General features: G+C 43.2%; 1 protein-coding gene across 1 annotated transcript in view; it reads right to left on the bottom strand.

Moving 5' to 3' along the window:
* pds5b (PDS5 cohesin associated factor B) overlaps positions 1-25928 on the bottom strand; it is a 69986-nt gene that overhangs the window by 12651 nt on the left and 31407 nt on the right. Inside the window, exons 8-24 of the mRNA XM_080434999.1 lie at positions 24593-24733; positions 22583-22698; positions 21846-21940; positions 20505-20650; positions 19855-20006; positions 18364-18477; positions 15610-15691; positions 15194-15242; positions 14361-14500; positions 13480-13595; positions 12726-12831; positions 11425-11585; positions 9801-9927; positions 3079-3237; positions 2083-2151; positions 1608-1744; positions 1063-1186 (exon numbers count right to left, since the gene is read on the bottom strand). Coding sequence (XP_080291125.1) covers positions 1063-1186; positions 1608-1744; positions 2083-2151; positions 3079-3237; positions 9801-9927; positions 11425-11585; positions 12726-12831; positions 13480-13595; positions 14361-14500; positions 15194-15242; positions 15610-15691; positions 18364-18477; positions 19855-20006; positions 20505-20650; positions 21846-21940; positions 22583-22698; positions 24593-24733 — 2034 coding nt within the window. The remainder of the gene's footprint in view (positions 1-1062; positions 1187-1607; positions 1745-2082; positions 2152-3078; positions 3238-9800; positions 9928-11424; positions 11586-12725; positions 12832-13479; positions 13596-14360; positions 14501-15193; positions 15243-15609; positions 15692-18363; positions 18478-19854; positions 20007-20504; positions 20651-21845; positions 21941-22582; positions 22699-24592; positions 24734-25928) is intronic.

Here is a 25928-nt window from a genome sequence, read left to right as displayed (position 1 = left end):
TGTGTGTGTGTGTGTGTGTGTGTGTGTGTGTGTGTGTGTGAGTGAGTGAGTGTGTGTGTGTTGCAGGCTGTTGTGCATTGTAATCAGAGCATTGTCTAAATTCCTGCACTCTGGCGCACTCGGGTGGCTGCTTACAGGCAGTGCACGCATGTGAGTCACATGGGGGCGCGAGCCAATGAGAGCATGAACACAGAGACGCAGACACACACACACACACACACACACAACCCGAGCACGGTTACATAGTAAGCTCCACTTGGTCCTCCTTCCGCGTTCGCAATTACAGTGCAGAAGAGAAAGAAAAAGAAAAGTAACTCAACCAAAGGCAGAGGAAAACAGAAAGGCCTTTATGAACAAAAAAAGGGTTTCCAAATAAGTATTGCTTGCCAAAAAGGTGTGAAATGCAGACTTGAAAATAAAATAATTCTTAAGTCTTAAGTGAAAACATATATACATTTATTTAGAGCAAGGCAACAAAATATGACCAACGCGTATCGACCTAGAAGGTCTTCATCAGGGTCTGTCTAGAGACAGAAAGGTCTTAAAAAAAAATAAGAGTGGCAGCAGACCTGCGGTTTTATGGGAGTTGCGCTGGCCGGACGCGGTCGCCTCGGAAAACAAGGAAGGTTAATCAAATAGAATAATTTTTCTGTTACTGCATTGTCTATTTCTCACAATTACATAGTGCGTTTGTTTACATGGCTGTCATGTTGGCTATGGCACAAAATCAAGCAGCACAGCAGGTGCTCTGAGCCTTTGATTAGACAGCGGTCTGTTATTGAGCTCATCGATCATCGTCGAGAAATTACACACCGCTGAATTCAATCAAGCATTAAACCAAGCTGTGTAATAAGGGTAAATAAACCCCCTGCCTTGTGGGTAAGCCTACTAAAGCAAGGGAGCACACCCTGACAGAAAAGCAATGCGCTGGCTGTGTAGCAAAAATAAAAACATGCGAGAGAAGAGGAAGAGAAAGAAGAGAAGCTGTGTGTGTGTGTGTGTGTGTGTGTGTGTGTGTGTGTGTGTGTGTGTGTGTGTGTGTGTGTGTGTGTGTGTGCTTACATTGATGACCAGAGCACAGAGCTGGTATTGTTCCAGGGTGATGATCTCATGGTAACATGGTTCCTGGGCCAGTTTTAACAGAGCACACGCTGCTGCCAGCCTCAACCTAGACATGTCTGGTTTACTGAGAGGGAGAGACACAGGGAGAGGAGGGGGAGAGAGAGCAAATCAGTCTGTGTCTGTGTGTGTGTGTGTGTGTGTGTGTGTGTGTGTGTGTGTGTGTGTGTGTGTGTGTGTGTGTGTGTGTATAATTATGATTGATTATGTTTGAAATTATTTAAACCAGTGGTTCCAAGCGTTTTCATTTCAAGGACCCAGGACCCTTCCAGGTCTGTAACTCAAGAGTTACAGACCTGGAAGGGTCCCTCAAGGAATCCAGGGGGTCCCCAGACCGCACTTTGAGAACCACTGATTTAAACCACATAAGCCCTATTTTATACTTGTCGTACGATGGTGCTGTGCAGTAGAAATGTACAATCATGTGTTTGTGTGCATGTGTGTGTACGTACTTATGTACAGTATGTGTGTGAGTGTGTGTGCGTTACCCCATCCTGCCTTGCTCCGTCAGGTCTCCATCACTGTGCAGGATGGCCGTCAGCATCCTCAGGGTGGAGTTTCCAGATTTACTCTGGTTGTTCTTCACTCCCAGCAGCCATCTGACCATCAGCTTGATGCCCTGGATCTGATGAACACATGGAAGAAGATACACTGTCTGTTTAATAACACTGGTCTAAAGTAACTAAGTACATGTACTCAAGTACTGTACTTAAGTACAATTTTGAGGTACTTTTACTTTACTGGAGCATTTCCAATTTTCAATACTTTTACTTCTACTCCACTTCATCTCAGAAGCGAATATTGTACTTTTACTCCACTACAATTATTTGAATGGTAATCTTTGTTGACAAGTTGGCAGTGGATATTCAGCCGTATGGGACAACATTGGTAAAGGGAATATTATTAATTCTAGCCTCAGCTGTTTTCACTTAGCGCAAGGGGAGAGAGAGAACATAGAAAGACCTTTGCCAGAGTTTCTGAGGAGACCTCCTCATCTGGGACCCACAGTTTAGTCGTCTTCTTCCCTGGGATCTGTAGAAAGATCAGGACGTGTTAGAAGAGTTCCCTTACAACAAACCACTGAAATATACTTACGTATATTTAAATCTTAAGATTCTTTAATTTCCTAATTATATAAACCCCTTTAATTACTTTATTTATTAATAGTCATCCCATAACATTAACATATATAGATGAATTTAACCCATTAACTCTTTAACTGCCAGAGTTATACACAATCTACCCCCTTCCCTGCCAGAGACAATACATTGCAAAAATAGGTCAAATGTGAATTTTGTCTCCGTTTATTTTTTAACATTGAAGTGAATGGAGCAGAAAATCTTTGCATCGCGTTCTCTCCTGCTTCCTTTGTGATAAAAGAAAAATTTAAATGACAAAAAAAAAAAAAGGATGAGCCATGCAGAGAAAAACGAGAAATCTCGTCAATGGCAGGTAAAGAGTTAAGACCGGGAAACGCATCTGTGTATCATTTTTAGATTTTTTTGGCTATTTTTGAAAAGTCATACAAATGTGTGCAAATCTTTGAATATATATATTTTTTAAGTGAACATTTTTAACTCAAATCTTTGTTTCTGAATCCTAACAGTTTCTTTTTGAAAAAAAACAAACATATGTTGCTATAGTATCAGTGGTTCTCAATGATATGATATGTATTTGTCCACAAGCCCCCTCCATCTCAAACTATTTTGTTCCAGGGACCCCCAGAAGCAAATATTCGAGTTAAAAGTGTGTATATATATATATTCAAAGATTTGCACATATTAAAAAAAATATATATCAAAAATAGCAGATCTACAAGCTCATGGTGCGATAGTTTTTCCCATAAAAAAACCCAAAACAAACATAAATGTTAAATGTTTCCCCCAGTATGGTGTTCATAAGTTTACTAAACCACTGGTTCTCATGAACCCAGATGGGACGCTGCAGTGCGGTGCGTACCCTGTCGTTCATGAGCAGGTCTTTGACGATGAAGTTGGCCACCAGAGATTTGAGCGGAGCAGCGAACTGTTCCGGGGCCAGCAGGGCCAGGTGTCCCAGGGTGGTCAGGGGTGTGATCAGCTGCTCCAGGTTCCCAGGGTCCAGGCCTTTGTGTAGCGGCTGTGATGGAGAGAGGAACCACAGGACAGCGCATTGTAAACTCTGACTTAAGGTAGGGTAAGTGATATATTTTGGTTAAAGGGATTGTAGGCGATTCAGAGATAAACAAAGGAAAAAAATCCAGCAGTTCGTTTCCCCGACCACCAGGGGGTGACGCACGGAGGACTTCCATAGAGTAAGCAGACTTCTAAACGGGCCATGCCGAATATAGGTTACTTTATTGGGATACAATTCGCGGAACTGCCCGCCCCTGCCGGTTCTCCGAATTTTTATTTTTAAATATGCTCTTTCATGACAAATTGACCACATATATGAAGTTAAACAACTAAATTCTATCCAAACGCTTTTTGAAAAGTAAATTATGTGCCTAAAAAACGAAGTTTGAGAGCATTTTAAAACCGAAAGTAAAAAGTTCACACGGACACGGACGCGCACGGATGCGCACATGCGTGCGTGAATTTACGCACCGGATACCCGGATGTGTAACTTAAATAGTAGGGAAAATACGGATTTCAGAAAGAGGAGTGTTTTTCAATGCAGGAAAACGAGAGTTATGCATATAACTAAGGTTCTACGAATTCCGGATGACCGCCAGAGGCAGTGTTTTCAACACCTGGATATCCATCGCGCGCTCGCGCATAGGTCGAATATTAATACCAACAAAGTCACTCGTGACCTGTGTGCACGCACGCCACCTATATAGGGGCGGGGCACACAGCGTTCATCCTCATGAAATCTTTTCGTCAAGAACGAGATTCCGAGTGACAGTCAACTCTGGCGGTCATCCGGAATTCGTAGAACCTTAGTTATATGCATAACTCTCGTTCTACTTCATTCCTACTGACCGCCAGAGGCAGTGTTTTCAACACCTGGATGACTAATACCAACATAGTCACGAGGAATCTGCGCTTACCGAAGTCGGTTTGCAGATAGAATAAACAGACAACACCACAGCCGTCGCCACAGGATGCGAGACGGCCAGGTTGACTATATATAGGAGCGGGCAAAAGCCCATGAAAGATGAAGCTCATTCGGCTGCATCTCCTGGCCTGCTCCAAGCCTGTATCACTGAGGGAGAGGCTCTGGCAACACCCGCGGTCAAGAAAGGCCTTGGGGGAACCTGGAGGCCCCCTGAAGACGTACATTTGCCTGAACGCAGCAATGAAAGTCTCCATTAAGCCAAGGCACAGCTGTGCCCTTCCTCCCAGACAAATACAACCAAACTCCAGCCATCACGGCTATGTCCTGCCACAGAGCCCGGACGGGACACAATAGGCAGGTACTAGAATGCAGTTGCTCCACCTCTGGTTGAGGAGCAAACTAACAAATCAACAGGCTAGCTGACGTGAAATGCAGAAAGCCTCTGAGGACGTAAGGAGGGGTCGGCCATATGGTAAACCCAGACCCATCGGAATCCCACTCTAACAGTCTCTGGCAATGGCCAGGGCATGAAGCCCATCTACTCACTTTTGCAGATGAAGCAGTGAGGACAAAGAGTACTAGCAGATAGTCATCTGAGAGCAGCCCGATGTACCGGCTGGGGACAAAGCTTCCAATACCACAGGCAAGCATCATGAAGGCACCCATGCAACCTGTGGGGGCCACACGCGGAGAGCATCTCAATGGTAGAGAGGCTGAACCCTCCATCTAACATCATCCGCAGATATCTAGGGCAGCATAAGCACAGAGCAACGCTCTAACCTATGCAGTGGCCCTTGTCCCGACTAGAGCACAGTCTACACTCGCTGGCGTGCAACGCCCTGGTGTACGATGCCCAAAAATCCAGTAATTTTTGACAATAGTTTTGAATTTCAGTGGCCAATGACGCAGCCGAAGGTTAGGAGTGAGGATGCCACATGCACCTCCCCCCCTAACTGTGACAGGAGATCTTGTCTCTGTGGAGAGGCCAAGGCACTTCATTGAGAAGCTGCAGTAGGCCAGAGCATCTTGCCCTAACGGACTGGTCTGTCCCGTAAAGGGAGACCTACAGTCAACAACGCATTATGCCCTCAAGGCTAACGGTACTACCGCTCTGCCATAGCTATTCCCGTGATCCGAACTGCTATCGGATCCAAGAGGCTTCCAGTGGGAAACATGTCCGCAGCCTGGACTGTACACCCAACAAGCGCATTGCTATGAAATTTGCAAGATGAGGCAAGGTCCACGAAAGGAGCTTCCAAGCCTCCTGCAGAGACTGACTGGGTCAAGCGCCCCAGAAGGCAGACTGTTGACAAATTGTGTTATTGAACACGGCATAAACATCCTGAGGGCCAGGTGCACTGCACGCAGGTCCAGTGCATTAGCGACACTGGCTGGAGACCCTCACCATTCTGTTGCAGTCTTGGGGTTCGAAGCCCAAGCCACAAAATATATATGCACATTTGTACATGCGTGAAATTTGTCCGCTGTATTTATTTACCCATCCTAGAACTACTAGGAGCAGTGAGCAGCCATTCTCCGGCGCTCATGGGGCAATTAGGGGCTCAGACAGGGACACACATTGACCCACTTCTGGCCTGGCGTCGAACCCGGGACACCCAGAGGCTCTGGCTCATTACCAAAGTAGACAGTGCCAATTCTCTAATCATGCAAGCAACCGCCTAGAGTGATAGGCGCTGTATAGGCGCTGTATAGGCGCTGTATAGGCGCTGTATAGGCGCTGGATAGGCGCTGGATAGGCGCTGTGTCTGCGCATCAACACTCGCATGCCGGAGGGCCAGGGCGAGGTAGTCAAGGGAATGTCCAATACGTCACATTCCAGCCGCTGTGGCATGGCTCTAGTTAGCAGATCAGAGACTAACACTGTGGCCATGAGCAACGGTCATCCAGCTCAACTGCTTCATCTAGTGACACCACCAGAGAAGCAATGTTCACAGTTTAGGCGTTTAGCAGGCGCTCTTAATCCGGATCGACTTACAGTAAGGTAATGTAAGTAAGTAAGCAATGTTGGCATCAACCAGTGGCCTTGGGTCTAGGCCATATTGGGCTGTACTCCCCATGGCTGACAAGTCCTTGGTAAGAGGTTCTGGAACTGGCCCACATGCCAAATCTCATGATGTACGGCACCGAGGGTGTACGACAACGATAGTTGTTGGACGCATCCATCTAGGCCAAGCCGTTATGGCCAGCTGGGCTATGTACTCTCAACGCTTTTGTCCAGCGACAAGCAGTAGCGGAGTGGAACACATTTACTATGCTGAAGCTATGTTGCGGTGGTCCGCACATGGTTCCTCAAAGCGGCAGAATGGGATACATTCTCAACGCTGACCCCTTTTTTTTCCTTTCGTCCAGCGACAAGCAACAGCGGAGTGGGACACACTTACTATGCTGAAGCTACGTTACGGTGGGCCGCACGTGGTTCCTCTCCTTTTTCTTTCCTCTGGCCAGCGACCAGCAGCAGCGGAGCGAGACACACTCCCAATGCCAGCGGTATATTCCAGTGGGCGCACGCCGCAGTGCAAAAGCGGCAGAGCGAGACACACTCTCAACGCTAATACTTTCCACTCCTTTCGTCCAGCGACAAGCAGTAGCGGAGCGAGACACACTCCTAATGCTTACGCTATATGGCGGTGGGCCGCCCGCCATGGTTTCTCAAAGCGGCAGAGCGAGATGCACTCTCAACGCTAATCCTTTTCCCTTCTTTCGTCCAGTGACAAGCAGTAGTGGAGCGACCAGCAGCAGCGGAGCGAGACCCATAGCCTGTGTCAGGCACCATAGTCAGGACATGACCGGCACAAGTAATGGACCTTCCCTTCTGGGACCAGCAATTGTTGCAATAATCCATGGGCAACAGCAACAGAGTGAGACACTCAATACTACTGATGACGTAGCCGTAGCAAAAGCGAGAATCATTCAGGCTACAGTGTCAAGGACACAGTATGATAGTCAAGAAGTGGCAAAGCAAAACACACTTCAATCGTCATATAGAATTATTTAAGAATATTTCACTACCAAGCACATAGTATTATCTGGATAGCAGCAGAGCGACATATCCTCAAGCTATGCCATCAGTATTCACAGTATACTGCATATGTTGAATAGCAGGAGTGAGTACCAGGTACACACAGTATTAGTGGGTAACAGCAGCAGAGTGAGATACACTTGTGCTATTGGTAACGTAGCCATAGCAACAGAGCGAGAATCGTTCAAGCTACAGCGTCAAGTACATATGTACTTGTTAATGTATTGTGTCTTGGACACAATTAACATTAATGTTAATTAATGTTGTCTTGGACCCCAGGGAGAATAGCTGCTGGTTTCCCTTTTGCCGCAGCTAATGGGGATCCATTGCCAATAAACAAAGCTTATTGATTATCAGTACCCAGAGTACAATGTTACTAATATGTAACTTCGTCGTAGCAAGGAGCGACAACCACTCAAGCCACAGTGTCAAGTCATGTGTCAAGTACCCACAGTATGATAACCAAGTGATGGCAAGGCAAGACACACTTGAACCATACCAGTATTATAATTCCATTTTACTACCAAGCACAAAGCAGTATAACCTGAATAGCAGCAGCGAGTCACACTCAAGCTATGATACACACTCAAACTGTGAGGTTAAGCACACACAGTGGCAGTATTGGCATATATGCTGCTTAAGTCAGCTGTCATTGATCAGCGAGACCTCTTTTATCCCATTAAGACCTGGAACTGTGTCATTTTTAGATTTGAGCTAAAAAGCATTATTTTACACTTTGGCTATTCAAAAATAGCAGATCTACAAGCTCATAGCGCGGCACCAAGTACCTGTAGTAATAGGTACACAGTATATCGTCCAATAACGACAGAGTGAAGCACACTATGGATGTCCTTTATTAGCTGCAGCTAAATTATATTTGGACTGGTTAAATTGGGGTTTGAACCAGGGACCTACAGACTTGCAGGTAGACAGTGTACTGACTGAGCCGGATAGCAAACAAGCTAACAAGCGCCATATGTCTGGTAGATAGAATGTCTGCGTCAAAGTGAGAACCACTTTCAGCAAAAACATTCACAGAAGAGCTCTCATACAGTGGTGTAAAGTAACTAAGTACATGTACTCAGTACTGTACTTAAGTACAATTTCGCTTGGGTATTTGTACTTTAATGGAGCCCAGTTACCTGCCACTGCGCTCATTAACGCTTTGGTCGTCTCCTCGAGGCGAAAGAACACCTTCTATGAGACACATTAACCAGTCAATCTGGCTCCACCGCCGTCGTGTCATCGAGGCGAGAGACGGTCTTCTCAAAGCGGCAGAATGGGATACATCCTCAACGCTGAATACTTTCCCCTCTTTTACTTTATTTGTCTGTAAACAGCACAATACATGCACTCACCGTCGCCAATGCACAGCTATGGCTCCCATAGTTATCCGTGCCAGGTTCAACAACAACGGTGGAGCGGGGAAAGTTAACGGTGTTATTGTCGTTAGCTCCAATGCTACAAGCAGCCGCTAACTCCATTCACCGTCGCCTTTTCTTCATGCTTTTTTTTTTTTTCTTTTTTCCTCTCCTTCCTTGTTCCTTTCCGACAGCCCCTATAAACGGGGTAACGTAATTCCATGGTAGCAGGCTACGCAGTCTCTGGAGGACGGACCGTAGTCCGTAGCCCCAACCGTGTTGGTTACGAAACTTCACGCGCAGCTGCAAGTATCGACCTACGCTTTGGAGGCGAAAAGATGAAAGAGGATGAACGCTGTGTGCCCCGCCCCTATATAGGTGGCGTGCGTGCACACAGGTCACGAGTGACTTTGTTGGTATTAATATTCGACCTATGCGCGAGCGCGCGATGGATATCCAGGTGTTGAAAACACTGCCTCTGGCGGTCAGTAGGAATGAAGTAGAACACCCCAGCATCATTATATAGTGGCTGATAGAGGGGAAAAAATGCAAAATATATATATAGAGGTATTTTTCAAATATAGGCTTAATGTTGCCTACTATACCTTTAAAACAAAAAGGTTTTTGTTAAAAGGTTAAAGCTCTATATTCTGATAGTAATCATTGCTATATAGAGTGTTTGTTCGGTAACAGGAGTCTCCCTGTCTCTCCAGATTTTTTATAAACAGAAAATACATTTTCAGGTAGGTGACAAAATGTCAGCCAATCAGCGGAGATTACCCATTTATCAGCTTAAATTTGATGGCGTTTCCAGTTCAAAATGTTTCTGCTCATTTCTTTGTGTCATCACTTCCAATTTCAGTTGGTTAATCTTTATCCTGTCTGAGTTCTCTATCCTGATTGGATAAAATTGGTATCCTGACCAGAAAATGCATTTTCTGTTTAATAAAGAGCTGGAGAGACATGGAGACTCCTGTTACTGAACAAACACTCTATAGCAACGAGTACTATCAGAATATATAACTATTTAACACTAATTTTAACCAAAGAAAATCACTTACCCTACCTTTAAGTCTCGCATAACCAGACAACTATTCCACAATTCTCCGAATGCTATATAGAGTCTGGAACTACACCTTCCAGACTCTGTTGACTACTTAGAAAAAGTAATGTGTCCAAATAATCCTCCAGCCTTTTTCTTTTGGGATGGATTACAGTGGGTCCACACAGTTGAAGCTCACCTCAAAGATCTGGGCGAAGTGTGTGTCTTTGCTGTTGGAGAACATGGCGTGGATGCAGTGGATGGCGTACTTGGCCTGGCGAGGAGGGCCGCGCTTGGCTTTGGCCTGCAGTACCGGCAGCAGAACACTAGATGGGGAAGGTGAGACAAGATCATTATTATAGGAGGAGGAACCATAACAAAAAAGACCCCCAAAGTGTGGAAGACAAGTGGGCTTCCATTTCTGGTGGTTATTACGAGCCCAGACTGTACTGCTGCTTTTTCTACTGCACCGCCATGGAGAGAACTGTATAGAAATATGAAAGTTAATCCTGGTTGGACAGAAAGCCAGCAGTATGGATGGATGCATGGATTAAATCCATTAAGACCGGAAATAAAGCATCTGTGTCATTTTAAGATTTCTTTGGCCAAAAAATAGCAGATCTACAAGCTCATAGCACGGCACCGAGTGCCGCGCTATGAGCTTGTAGATCTACTATTTTTGAAAAATCGTGAAAATGTGTGCAAATCTTATATATACTGTATATTTTTAAAGCGAACATTTTTAACTCTAATATTTGCTTCTGGGGGTCCCTGGGCCAAAATGTTTTGAGATGGGGGTCCGCGGCCAAATACATATAATGTTGGGGGTCCTTGACATGAAGAAGTTGAAGCACCATACTACAACACACTGTTAGGATTTAGAAAACATTGTTAGATATGTATTTGGCCGCGGACCCCCACACTAGCGCCGTTTCCTAAGCAATTAACACGATATGTAAAATAATGATGTTTTAGTAAATATTGTTCCTGCCGTTCTACATACTGCCAACCAGGTGAAGAAATCACAGATTGAGGCTTTAACATTTACTTTTATATGAAATATCAGAGACTATAAAACTTTTAATGGAACATATTGCTAGTTTGACCACTTCAAATGCTGTAATCTTAGAATAATAACCGAAAATCCATCTACAAGCTCTCAATGCGTCGATAGGCTATTTTGGCTGCGCAACATGCTTCCATGGAAGACATGCTGCTGGCTTCTATGGCAGTGGTTCTCAAACTTTTTCATGTCAAAGACCCCCAAATTGACACTTATTAGCCTGCGGACCACCATTCGAAAAGATATGCCAGGGACCCCCAGAAGAGAAGATTTTTATGGCTCCAACCGTGATTCTCAACCATTTGAATTTCAAGGACCCCCAGTTTGACATGCATTAGGCTACGGACCCCCATTGAATGACATTTCTATCTCTGGGACCCCAATTTATTTTGTAGAATCCATGTTAATTCAACTCTGAGAGTTACAGACCCATAAGGGACCCGTTAGGGTCCATTTGTACACTCTCAGAGTTACAGACCCATAAGGGTCCATTTAGCTCCTAACTATCCATCATTTAGCTGGGGACCCTCTGGAACTCCCTCAAGGACCCCTGGACCCCACTTTGAGAACCAATGTTCTATGGAATCCAAATGACTGAAATAAGTCTGAGAACTGAGAACTTTAATCCACAAAAATGTGGAATAATTTTGAAACATTATAACATCTTCTCTTATGGGGGGGGGTCTTCCCTGACACAAACTCGTGTGTGTGTCCATGACCATGAAAAAGGTTTGAGAGCCACAGGTGTGGATGGACGTACGATTTGATGTGAGGGAAGCTCTCCTCCATCTTGCTGCCCGTGTTCTTGAAGATCTGCAGCGCCGCCTCGGCCACCTTCTCGTCGTCCATCTTCAGACAGCCCAGCAGGGACTCGAACGTCTCCGCAGAGTGGAACGACACCGGGTGGGTGAACGACAACACCTGACAAACACACAGATATTAAATTTTAGCAACGCCCTGCACATAGACAAGACACACATTAACCCATTCAATGTGGGAACGCATCTGTGTCATTTTAGATTTCTTTGGCTATTCAAAAAATAGCAGATCTACAAGCTCATAGCGTGGCATAGAGTGTCACGCCATGAGCTTGTAGATCTGCTATTTTTTTTTTTTTTTTTAAGTAGTGAAAATTTGCAAATCTTTGAATATATATATACATTTTTAACTCAAATCTTTGCTTCTGGGGGTCCGTGGAACAAAATATTTGAGATGGGGGTCCGCGGCCAAATACATATCATTTAGGGCTGGTCCTTGACATGAATAAGTTTGAGAACCATTGATATATAACTTATTATTATTTTATTTTTTTACTGTTAGGATTTAGAAGACATTTGTAGAATAACCAGAATCAAAGATTTGAGTTAAAAAAAAACATATTCAAAGATTTGCAAACATTTTCCAAAAAAAAATGCAGATCTACAAGCTCGAGCTTGTAGATCTGCTATTTTTGAATAGCCCAAAGTATAAAATAATGATTATAGCTAAAAATCTAAAATGACATATATATGCCTTTCCGGATTGAATGGGTTAAAACCTGGGCGCTGACCAGTATAACCACAGTATTATACTGTTGGCCACTGAGCAGCTCCACTGGAGCAGTCGGGGGTTCAGCGGTGTTGGGGGGGAGGAGGGGTGAGTGGTGACCATTCACTTCCCAAACCAGATTTTTCCTGCCGGAAAACGGAAACCTTCCGACAACAAGTGCGCTCCTTTAACCTTTGGGCCACCGCTTCGACAATCAATCAAACTAAGAGATTTTATCAATTATAAAACATAATTGATAATCGATTGATAAAATGGATGGATTAATTCATTAATACCTGGCAGTGATTGTGTTAAAAGCGGAGCCATTAACGCCAAGTTTAACTGTATTCCATTTGTTGCAATAAATGGTTAAATCTACTTATGATGTGAGTGTTCCTGACTGCAAACTATTTGTGATGTATTAAATGGGCTGGCGGAGTGTGTGTGTGTGTGTGTGTGTGTGTGTGTGTGTGTGTGTGTGTGTGTGTGTGTGTGTGTGTGTGTGTGTGTGTGTGTGGTGTGTATCTGTGTTACCTTGAGAAGCTCCAGTCCTGCTCTGATGGCCTCTTCAGTTGGAACACCTTCCTCTTCATCATCCGCTGTGCCGTCTATTGATTTATTCACCTGTTTTATCAGGGCACTGGTGGACATGGAGAGACACAGAGAGATCTCATTTAACCGAGTTTATTCAGTCACTCTTAGGCTCAAAAACTTCAGAGAAGGGAAGCTAATTCCATGTATATATTACACGCATATAAACGCAGCACACCCCAAAGTCTCTGACATGAAACGATAGAGCTATCACACACGCCTAGAGCTCATCGTAATAGCAAATGGCATTGATTACTCCTTCAATCGTCCTTTCACAATACTCCCATCTAGAAGGGGAAATAGCACTATAAGGGGGGGGACTCGCTTTAGCAAGAACTGTATCCACTCTGCCAAGGTAGGATTAAAGGTTTCATGACATCAAACTTCCCGGAAATGTTTCTTTTTTTTTTTTTTTTTTGGTTCTGACCTCAATTACACCCAAAAAACAACATTCAGTGGATTTTCTGTGGTCTGGGGAAACATGCTATTTTCAACTGGGTATAACAAGAGAACAGAATGACATTTTATTTTTATTTTTTTCACAGAAGCACAGTGATTTCCTCCGTGATTAGCAACCATTAGGGGATCGATCATACTGGAGATAAATATTCGTGGCCTGAAAAGTTTGGGAACACCTGGTTTAATCCACACACAAGCGCACACACAAGAAGCCATGCATGCAGCCATCAATCCATACCTGATGGACTCTGTATCGATGTGGACCGGGGCGATTCTCTCCAACAGGAACTTCACCATCTCCAGGAACGGGTTACTGGGCTGCTTGGGACTCCCTAGTTTCTTAGTGATGTCTCGCTGAGGACGGACGGACACACACACACAGAATGTTTACGTCCTGCTTGCTAGCCAAGTCTCCCATCACTCATAGACTGAAGAAATATAAAATCTATATATAATATAAATCTTTCTATTGGAGAATACAAATTAAAAAATAACATTACAGCTCTCCATAGATTTTTCTTTTTTTTAAACAAGACAATACAATAAAACGCTATCACAAGATAAAAATAAAATGACAAATAGTAAACAACACCACAAAGAAAAAACTAAGCAAATAGAATCCGGGTCTTATTATTAACCACACACACAAACACACACACACACACACACACACACACACACACGAGTGTCTCATCTATATTAGACAAAACGGACTCAACCTGAGTCTCCAAACACTGAAATGACCTACTGCTACTTGCTTTGGCAATGTAAACGTATGTTTTCTCATGCCAATAAAGTTCCTTTGAATTGAATTGAAATGCCTAAACTTTCAAACACACCAGCTGAAGTGTTAATTCAGGGCCAGGACCAGTCTGCAAATAACTACATGAACCCTAGTGTCCCTACTGTCCCTATTCTGTGAAAATAACTGATCTACAAGCTCACAACGCGTCACATTGTGATTGATTGTGTTGTGAACTTGTACACCGGCTATTTTCGCCGAAGCCATTCAGTGTTTAGGGAAAGAAAAGGGAGGTGGCCTAGTATAGAGCTCTGGGCGACCCCCCGGTCAACAAAAGTACACAGGGTTGAAGTGGTTAATGGTTTAACCAGACTCACCACACACACTTCAGCCTGTTTACAGGAGCAGGCCGGGCTGACCAGGGTCTCCAGTTGGTCTCGGACCCTCTCGTCGTCATCCAGCACCTGGGCCAGCTTCTTCACAAAGTCCTGGGCCTTACCTGGGTCTGGAAGGTTCTCTACACACACACACACACACACACACACACACACATACACACACACACACCACACAGTTAAAGAATTACACATTTTTAAGTGAGACAGAAATATCGTCGCTGTCGGTTGAGCGGTCACGATTGCAAAACTTCAGTTGACGATTAATTGTCATAAATAATTGCGATTAACAATTTTTGTGTTTTTGACATTGTACATTGTAAGATATGAATATACAAAGAAATAATACATGTCGTTGTCTATAATATACAAAGAAATGATTGAATAGAAAAAGAAATAAAAAAAGAATAGCGGAAATTGGTGATCTAAAAGCTTACAACGGGTCCCGAAGTGGCACAAAATCTGTCACACCAAATTAGCAAATATTTTCAATTTTTCAATAAAAGTCTTTCTGTGGGTTATATAGATATCGATGAAAAGTATTAAGAGCTTGTGACTGAAACAATACATACTGTGACTCTAATTGGAACACAGCTTTGTTTTTTTCCTATTTCCTGAAAAGTTACAGTTTAGAACATTCCTGTCAAGGTTTTTCCACCCGATTAGATGACAAACTATAGTGAAGAGACAAACTAACAGTGTTTCACTGTCATCTGTAATACAGCTTTTCGACTCCACAGTCGAAAAGCTGTGTGTGTGTGTGTGTGTGTGTGTGTGTGTGTGTGTGTGTGTGTGTGTGTGTGTGTGTGACTTACTTGTGATCACCATCACCTTGGCAAACACAGACTTGCTGGTTGTTTCCGACTAGACGTGATATTGAACACACAGACGCACACAAGACATATTTAAGAACATTAATCAGACACCTTCCCTTTACACATTCTGTTGTGTTATAGACTTAATTGAAACATGTATTTCATGTCTAATACTGTACTTTAGTCCAAATCTATAAAAATAGAATAAAACCCAAGCCAGGTCTGTAACTGTGACTTTCAAATCCTAATCAGCAGTGTGTGTGTGTGTGTGTGTGTGTGTGCGTGTTTGCGCTCGTGCGCGTGCATAATGGTCCTAAACGGCCCTAGTTAATTGAGGGAAACTTTGACATAGGTAATGAGTAACCCACTGGTCCCTGTGATCAGATCTAGCATGTAGAGCAGTGTTATGTTGTTACCTTGGGCTGTTTTACAAGGTCCAGCAGGTCTTTGACATGATGTCTCAACATGTTCTGACATTTCCACATCTCATTCAGAGCCCTGAGAGAGACAGAGAGAATACAACCACCTTAAGCACTACAAACCATTGTGTGTACCCCTGCACTGTTTACACCAAATAACCTCTGTACATAGAAACATTGTACGTTGAACGATGCAATTTGATTACATATGAATAAATTGCTGCTATTTGTCGCGATGTACCAGGTGAATGCAAAACATTGAAATACTGCTGTTAACTGTTTCAAAGGTTTATACAAAGCTAACCTTTCCTAAATGGATGTATAACTTTTTTTTTTTTTTTTTTTTTTTTTTTTTAATTTTTATCCCGCGATTTTTGTAACCCATTTTTTTCACCCGGTGCCAATTTCCTAAGTGATCCTGGGCACTACACCAGCCCTACACCAGTATTACACCTGTCACCCCACAGTAGGGAGGCCAGGGCCGAGCTCATGCAACTGACCTTCTTGTCACCTGACAGGGGGGAGTTTCCCTGGTTGGACGTAGCGCGTGGAAGGAACACGTTATTCCAACCAGTTCCCTTCCCCTCCATCAGGCGCCCCGGCTGTCATGGGGGAGGCGGTATAGTGACCAGGATTACTACATGTTTTTGTGAGGGTATTAACTACCCTAGGAGACACGGGGAGAACATGCAAACTCCACACAGAGTAGGCCCTTTCGCCAACCCCACCTAGGGTATGGGCGCTGATGACGCGGAGGAGAAGACACGCCCCCAGTGCCCACAGCGTCCCCGGCGGGAATCGAACCCAGGACCTTCTAGCTGTGAGGCGACAGCGCTACCGACTGCGCCACCGTGCCCCTGGATGTATAACTATTTCTGACAGAAAAGGCTTTTTTTTTTTCGTTTCGTAAGATAGTCTTGCGTCTAAGTTGCAATGTAACACAGTTCTGTTCGCACATTTATTTATTCCCATTTAATTGTACATGCATTGTTTTGTTTTGATTGTTTTGTTCCACTTTTGCTTCTCATGACAAAAAAGCTCCTTTGAATTGAATTGAGAGAGGGATGCGTCCCTCTTTTTGCTCGTACAGTTCCCGTTCTCGCCCCCCGTCCCCCCCGTCCCCCGCCGACTCACGGCCCGACAGTCCCGCAACGCGGCACTGCTTCTTTGCCAATGTATATAACAGAGGTATTGAGGTATGTCTGAATTACATCATATTCAGTTCACATATAAATACAATACATATTTTAAACATAATCATCTCTGTAATTTATCAGCAGTCCCTGCATTCAGGCATACATGGAGACAAATTAACTATGCTTGTATGACAGATGAAGTGTACACAACATATTCCAATGTATATAGGCTATAAAGTCAGTGGCTTGTTGTCCTTTCACATGTACTGTATATGGCTATGTGCAATCTCTTTAGTTACATGTAGTTACTTTATCAGCTGAAGCTCTACAATTGTGTGTGTGTGTGTGTGTGTGTGTGTGTGTGTGTGTGTGTGTGTGTGTGTGTGTGTGCTTTAAATGTGTGTGTCGGGCCGCAAGTGGGCGGGGGGCCGAGAACGGGAACTGTACAAGCAAAAAGCGGGACACCCGACAGATGAGGGAAAGAGTGGAGAAAGAATGAAGAGATAAAGGGAGGGAGGGAGAGATAAGAGAGAGTGTAGATAAAAAGGGAGACAGCAGGAGAAGTGAGAAAGCATGTAGGTGTGTGTCAGAGAGAGAGCAGGGTGAGTGTGGGAGTAGAAACGACACTGTGCATGTATACACATTTGGTTGGTCAGGGGCATGAAATCATGGTTCAGTTATGAACCACTTATAAACCCCAGCATCTGTATTGTGGGCTAAAGTGGCTTTTGCAGAAAAATTGCTTTGCCACGATAACAGAAAACCTAAAATACACTAGCACAGAGCCCTGAGGGACTCCGGTCAACCTCATCTGTGTGGTTAAGATACACAGGTTTAAAAACACCATGTTCTCATTGAGCAATGTTTTGATTTCTTCTGATGTGACTATGCAAAAGTGTGTGTGTGTGTGTGTGTGTTTAACTACTTTCAACCTGGTGTCCCTATTTTATGTCATTAGAGGTTCATATTTTAAATAAATAGCAGGTCTAATAAGCTCACAGGCAGCGCTTGTAGATTCATTGTCATATTTAATATTCGTCATATGATGAAGTATATTATAGAGTTTAAGTGGCTAAGGACATAATGTCATAAGAAGCATGAAAGAAGTATGAAATAGGGCATAAGTAGTTAAACATATTTAAACAGGTTTCTAGTTTGTATAGCGTCGCTGTCGGGCAGAAACCTCCCATCTCCATATTTTGACTTTTTTGGAGGGGTAAATTAATGCCGTACTTCGTCATACTACAGTGTCACACAAAAGTAGCAGAAAATAGCAGATCTACAAGCTCAAAAGGATGCTTTTGAATTATAATTCTGAAAGGTTTTCTGACATATGAGGTTTCCGCCCGACAGAGATACGATATGTAAACAAGTGTGAAAAAAACACACTCAGAAGCTAACTCCCGAGTGCCTGGATCATCTGTTGTTTTTTCACATGTTTGATCCCGTTTGATCCGAGGAGGCGCCATTGACGCTTTTAACTACTGTTACCTTTTTATATCTCCTGGGAGCACCTGGTTGTTCTATTTTTGTGTGTTTTGTACGCGCGTGTGTGTGTGTGTGTGTGTGTGTGTGTGTGTGTGTGTGTGTAGGCACGCGTGCGTGTGCGTCTTACTTGACAGCGTTGGTGTCCAGCGTAGCGTACAGGTAGTATAGACACTTCATCCTCTCTGAGGTCTCCAGGTTGTGAGGAACCATGAACTGAGCAAAGATGCGCTCCACCAGCAGTCTGCAATGGATCAAAGCAGTGAGCGGCTTCAGCCTTTTATGAAACATACCAGATCATTAGGATTTTCTGAAAGTTTGAACATGTGTTCTATTGCTAGTTTGACCGCCTCAAATACTCTTTAATCTTAAAATGACTATCTACAAGCTTACAATGTGTCCTAATTGTCAACTAACACTAATCATTTTCTCCTTTTTTAACCCTTTAAGACCGGGGAAGCATCATCTGTGTCATTTTAAGATTTCTTTGGCTATTAAAAAATTGCAGATCTACAAGCTCATAGCGCACTGTGCCGCGCTGGGAGCTTGTAGATCTGCTATTTTTGAAAAATCGTGAAAATGTGTGCAAATCTTGGAATATCTATTTTGTAAAGATTTGTAAAATATTTAGTTCCAGGGACCCCCAGAAGCAAAGATTTGAGTTACAAATGTCCGCTTAAAAAAAAACTAAAAACTAATATTTGCTCATATTTTCATGATTTTTCAAGCTAGTATTATCTTCTCAGTGCAAATTATATTTTCGCTCTGTAGCGCAGTATATAGCCTATATTCTAGGCTACTAGAAGTGCGGGACAGGCAACTAGAAATGAGGGCCACGTAGCGGCCCGAACCTCTGGTAGTAATACAAGTCCCCCCCACACACACACACACACACACACACACACACAGAGTACTGGCTTTCGAGCAGAAGCTCTGCTTTCCTTATTACTCGCCCACTCCTCCCATTATTATCCATTAGACTTCTTTAATATACTCTCTCTCTCCGTCTGTGACTCTATAAATGATGGGCCTCTCTCGCTCTCCCCTGCTCTCTGATAGAGCTTGACAGCTCTATCAGTCTGTCTGTCATGTCTAACCTCATCTCACATCGCGGTTCAATCTGTTGATCTTGTTACAGTAACACGGATACTGTAATCAAACTATGAAGCTCTGCAGCAGCAGGACTCAAACTAGGAGAGAGAACAGTCATACATGTCATGCTGTTGTAACATGCCATAAATTATACACTGTACTTTGGTAGAACTCCAATAACACTCCCTCTCTCCCTCTTAATGCGTACACGTGCGCACACTAGAGTTCTCAACAGGCCTGAAAATGAAGGCCCGGCCCTAACTGGGCCGGCTCGAACAATTACCATAACTTTAGGCCCGAAAAGGTGGAATTATGTGCTTAATGTCCTCAAAGTCACGCATCCAACAAGCTTTGAACCGAGCAGATTGGACCTTCCTAATTAGCATACATTTTCGGCCCGGCTCGACCTGAAAACTTTGGGTCGGGTAGGGTTCAGGCAGAATTTGAGGACTCTAGCGCACACAAACACACTCTCTCCTTCAGCATTTGCGCACACACACACACGCACACACACACACACACACAGTACCTGTCGTCAATGGAGTTCTGGTAGTAGATGTGGAGCAGTTTGTCTTTGATCCAGGAGATCTGTTTGGACGCCTCCCTGCCTCCTTCCCCTTGCAGGGAGTACTTCCTGTATATAGACGCCAGGCCCATCATGGCCTCCTTACGCACACGCCACTAAACCAGAGAGAGGGAGGAGAGGGGGAAAGTCATGTTATATTATTTTTTTAACCCATTAAGACCGGGAACGCATCTGTGTCATTTTAGATTTCTTTGGCTATTCAAAAATAGCAGATATACAAGCTCATAGCACCTGTGCCGCGCTATGAGCTTGTAGGTCTGCTATTTAAAAAATAAAATAAAAGTGATTTGCATCTGGGGGGTCCCTGGAACAAAACATTTTGAGATGGGAGGTCTGCGGCCAAATACATATCTAAAAATGTTTCCTAAATCCTAACAGTATGTTGCTATATCAGTGGTGCTCCAACTTTTCCATGTCAAGGACCCCCAAGCCCCCAGAAGCACAGATCAGAGTTAAAAATGTTCGCTTTAAAACATATACATAGGGATTATAATGGATTAAATAATTTCAAACATAATAACTTTTTGCGCGAGCATGTACACACACACACACACACACACACACACACACACACACACACACACACAACTCACTCTCTTGTCCAGGGTCCTCTCTTTGACAAAGTTCAGCAGTGCGTCGTTCACCAGCGCCAGGTCCTTCTTGGCGGCCGTTACTATGGAGACGATGACGTCATGGCGGATGGCCTCCTCCGGGTCATGTGACCTGACCTTCAGGTATTCTGTGGGAAAAGACCAAACAGACGAGGTGGGACGGGGCACTTGTAGAGGGGTGTGTGTGTGTGTATTGTACAGAATGTTACCTGTTGAGGTCTTTTGCCAGGGGTGTGTGTGTGTGTGTGTGTGTGCGCGTTTGTATTAGTATACTTGAACGTCCCCACAAGTATGGTGGAATTTGGGAAACAGACGTTGTGAGAAATGGTTCTTTTATTACAGCTACAGACCTAGAAAAGGTCATCCACGCTTTTATCCCCTCCAGACTTGACTATTGCAATAGACTTTATTCAGGCATCAGAAAGCGAAATATTCAAAGACTGCAACTGATACAAAACGCAGCTGCCAGGCTCCTGACCCACACAAAGAGAGGTGAGCACATTACACCAGTCCTTGCGGACCTTCACTGGTTACCTGTGAGTTTTATAATTGAGATTTTACTGCTCGTTTTTAAAGCCTTAAATGGTCAGGCTCCTGCGTATATCTGTGATCTTTTAACTCCTTATAAGCCAAGCCGCTGCCTGAGATCATCCAGCAGGGCCCTATTGACGGTACCAAAGTCTTGCCTTGTCACAAAGGGCGACCGGGCTTTTATCGTTCGGGCCCCTCGGCTGTGGAACTCACTGCCTGGGGACCTCAGGCAGGCAAACTCAGTGTCCTCTTTCAAATCTCTTCTAAAAACTCACCTCTATCGCACAGCTTTTTCCTTAGATTATGAACTGTTGAACTATTTATGCAATTCATTTCTGATTTGTATTGTATATTAACTGTTGTTATTGTAAAACACTTTGTAACTTGTTTTTGAAAGGTGCAATATAATAAATGTATTCTTTTATGGTTGAAAATTGATTTTTAGACATACGTTTAGAATTAGAAAGAGATTCATCTTGGGGTTGGATTTAGGGGTTGGAATTAAGACATGATTTATACTTACTTGCACGCCAGTGTCATGCAATTTGCTGATCTACAAGCTCACAACACGTTGTGAGCTTGTAGATCTGATCTGCAATTCTTCGGCTTTAGACTTGCAGTTAAAAATAGTATTTATAAGATCTTCCAAAAATGTGGATGTCCTCACTAGTATAGTAATACAAACGTGTGTGTGTGTGTGTGTGTGTGTGTGTGTGTGTGTGTGTGTGTGTGTGTGTGTGTGTGTGTGTGTGTGTGTGTGTGTGTGTGTGTGTGTGTGAGTAAATGCTATACCTGTGAGGTCTTTAGCCAGGTCTGGGTGGTTCATTAGACAGTGACTGGCAAACTTGACACACTCCAGTCTGATGGGAACGTGGATGTCATTGAACCTGTTGGCACACACACAAACACACAGATCACCCTGAGCACCTTGGAACACACACATACGCTGCTACAACCAAAGTTATGAATGTTATTACGGTTCTATGAATTTCCAATGCTTTAAGGGATAGTTCACCCCAAAATGACTTTTTTTCTATCGATTAGTCACCCCATGGAGACTTGAATTCATGTTTTTTAGCGTTTCTAAGCCAAAAAATTGACAGGCAGCGGTTCCGGTAGGAGACACAAAGAGTCTCCTTTGTGTCTCCTACCGGAACCGCTGCCTCCCGGTCCGTTGGTCATCAAATTATTGGCTTAGGAATGCGACAAGAAGCTAGAAAATAGCCTCAATGGGGTGACTAATCGCTAGAAAATAAGTAATTATTTGGGTGAACTATCCCTTTAAGCACTGAATATTCCCCTGCAAATGCACATTTGGGATAATCATTGCTTTAAAGCGCCAGCAGGGATGAAATTTAACCAAACTACATGCCCTGCATTCTCTCTCACAGTTCACACACACTTACATATATCATACACACGCACCAAACACACACCGGCACCCTAGACTTTAGCAGTACTACCAGAATAAAGTCCTGTGTTCTCTGACACACACACACACACACACACACACAGTGAGTGATGCCCACCTGCCCAGGTAGCACTGCCACAGAGGTTTGTTCTGTGACGCCAACTCAGAGTCTTTGGCTCCAAACATCTTGGCCAACAACTTGACCACCTGCAGCCTCTCATCATTATCATTACTCTGAGAGAGAGAGAGAGAGAGAGAGAGAGAGAGAGAGAGAGAGAGAGAGAGTGAGAGTGGGAGAGAGAAGAAGAGATAGAGTAAGTAAAGAGAGGGGGAGATAAGAGGGAAAGGAGAGAGAGAGAGAGATGGGGAGAGAGAGGAAGGAAAGAGATGTGAAGCTGACAGCTATAACAAGTGATCCACATTCATGATGTGAGCCGCCGTATCATTTTCATAGCTCATAAAGGGAAGCAGTTTCATCTATCAATCAGTAGAGAGCGAGAGAGAGAGAGAGCGAGAGAGAGAGAGAGCGAGAGCGAGAAGATGAATGTAAATGAATGCAGATGACAATGCAAGGACGGAAAGAGGCCAATAACGCAGAGGACAGAAAAGGAATGATATGGCATTATGTAAATGAAGTCGTGTGTTAATCAGACAGACGGAGCATGTAAAGGAGGTCGTTAGACAAGACACACGGGTATATAAAGGAGATGGAGTGTTACGGCACGTTCCCACCGCATGCTACTAGCCTGGCATGGCCAGACAAGTGGTGGGAAAAGTACTCAATTGTTTTACTTAAGTAAAAGTATCAATACTGCAACGTAGAAGTACTCCGTTACAAGTAAAAGTTTGGAATTCAGAATTTACTTGAGTAAAAGTACAAAAGTATTGGTATCAAAATGTACTTAAAGCACCAAAAGTAAAAGTACAAAAATGTTTGAAAATAGCAGATCTACAAGCTCACAACGCGTCGCAATGCGACGCGTTGTGAGCTTGTAGATCTGGGGTTCCAGGGGGGTCCCCAGGGGGTCCCCAGCAAAAGTAGTTAACATATACAATCAGCTATTTTGGTAATTTTTTGAAAAATACCGAAAATGTATGTTTGTTTTTGGTTAGTTTCTTTTAACAAATCTTCTCTTTCTGGGGTCCCCTGGCACAAAACAAAACATTTTCAGATGGGGTCCTCTGCAAAATACATATCATTTTGGGGGTCCTTGACATGGAACAAGTTTGAGAACCAGTGGATTAGGTAGCATTTAGAGGAATAAAACACAGTAAAGCTATTAGCAGACTGGGGTTGAGCGGAGCAGGTAGCATCATGCAGTGGAAAAGCAACTTGAGACACACAGACTGTGGTGATGCAGTAGGCTCTCTGCTAACAGTTAATGAGACTGATCCATCACAGCACAGCACAGTGCTGCTGAGGCATCATTATGCCCATAAAACACACACACACACACACACACACACACACAATCTGAGGAATAATAAAAGGAAGAATATTGTTGCTGCTGCTCTTTTTTTCTTTTCTTTTTTTACCAATACTGTTAGTGTTACTACTATTACTGCTAAGCCTAATGCTACCACTATCCCTGCTGCTACTATTGCAACTAGTATTACTATGTCTAGTACTACTGCTGCCATAAATATATATCGTTGCTGTTTGAGCAGAAACGTCTTATCTCCATATTCTAACTTTTTGTGTTTTTTTTCCGTAAATTAACTCCCTACTTGAAAAAGGAAGGTTTATTTTCTTGTTGGTTTTCTGCAATTGTTGATGTTGGCAAATACAACCTTCCAGTTGACAGTGACACATCTCTTCCATTTGTTTTTATTATCAATAAAAGATAATGTAAGTAAATTAATCGCAATAATCGGAATAAAATGGAATCGTAGCCCTCTGTATCGGAATCGAATCGTCAGGTACCTAGCGAGTCTAGTAGTAAGGAATAGTAGACCAATAACACCGATCACAGATTAAAAGGCAAGTGAAAATCCTTCTTCCATTCGTACAAGCTCACAACATGTTGCATGCATCATGTGAGCTTACAGATCGGCTATTTTCCCAAACACACACACAACATTGGCGTACAATCAAGTGTAAAACAGGTCTTATAATAAATGTCCTTACCTTGAGTTTGAACTCCAGCTGGGGCAGCACAGACAGCAGGAGGTGACTGTCGATGTTGTACAGCTCTAGGATCAGATCAAACACGTGCTCCGACAGGTCACTGACGGACGTCTTCCCCAGCATCAGCACCTGGTTGAAGAACTGATGGAGAGACAGAGATAAGAGGGGAGAGGATAAGACAAGGACTCACAAAGCTGCCTGTCTCACAGTGGGATGCTAAAAGAAAAGTGTCAGAATGACATGAAGTGAACACCTCTACACCTTCTACTACAGCAGTGGTTCTCAACCCCCAAAATAATCATATTTTAACTGGGGACCCCCCCCCAAAATAATCATATTTGAACAGGGGACCCCCCAAAATAATCATATTTGAACTGGGGACCTGCCACCCTGACAAGCACTTTGAATGTAGGAGTTGAGGCATTCGATTTTGTTTCACTGTTCCGCAGATAAATATTGTGAAAATAGTAGATCTACAAGCTCACAACGCCTCGCAACGTTGTGAGGCGTTGTGAGCTTGTAGATCAGCTATTATCACAATTGTTGCTTCTTATATTTTTTGACAATTTGGCGAATGTTTGAGCAGTTTTTAGAGTATAGATTGTTGATTACTTTTGATGCAGTAATGGAATTTTTATTTTCTTGCAGTAACGGATTTTTTTTTCTTTCTTTTTAGGTATTAAAAAGGTCATGAAGGTCTTTAAATTGTCACTTCACTATCATCTAGGGAAAGCATAAAAAAACTAAAAATAACACTAAAATGAACAAAAACGAACAAAAACTATTGGCATTATCAATAATAAAAACTAATAAAAACTAGCAAATCCGCTCTAGAAACGAATTAAAACTAACTGAATTAGAAAAAAATATTCAAAACTAACTAAAACTATGAAATAAATGAATAATCCAAAACCATTATAACCTTGGTACAGTACAGGTTCAGTATATATATAGTGCTTTATCTCCTCCCTCTCTCTTCAGACACTCTCTCTTCATTTTCTTACGCATTCACAAACTAGAGCCAGACTGATGTATCGGCCAGTCGATATAACAGGCCAGTATTTGCATTAGTTTCATGAACATTGATTGCTTTAAAGTAGTTAAAAAACCCACAACCCAAGCGAGAAATCTTAGTGCAGTCATTCAGACTTGAATTTAAACAGCCACATTAAACAGACCATTACAAAGTCAGCCTGCTATATCACCTAAGAATATATCAAAGACTTATGTCTCAGCAGGATTCATCTTCAGTAGACTAGACTACTGTTAAAGGTGTCTTTACAGCCCCATGGTGTCTTTTTTTTTTTTACACAAATCTTCTCTTCTGGGGGTCCCT

Source organism: Gymnoscopelus braueri (assembly GCF_963280865.1).
Source record: "Gymnoscopelus braueri genome assembly, chromosome: 8".
NCBI classification, from domain to species: Eukaryota; Metazoa; Chordata; class Actinopteri; order Myctophiformes; family Myctophidae; genus Gymnoscopelus; species Gymnoscopelus braueri.
This window is presented reverse-complemented; position numbering and strand designations above follow the sequence as displayed.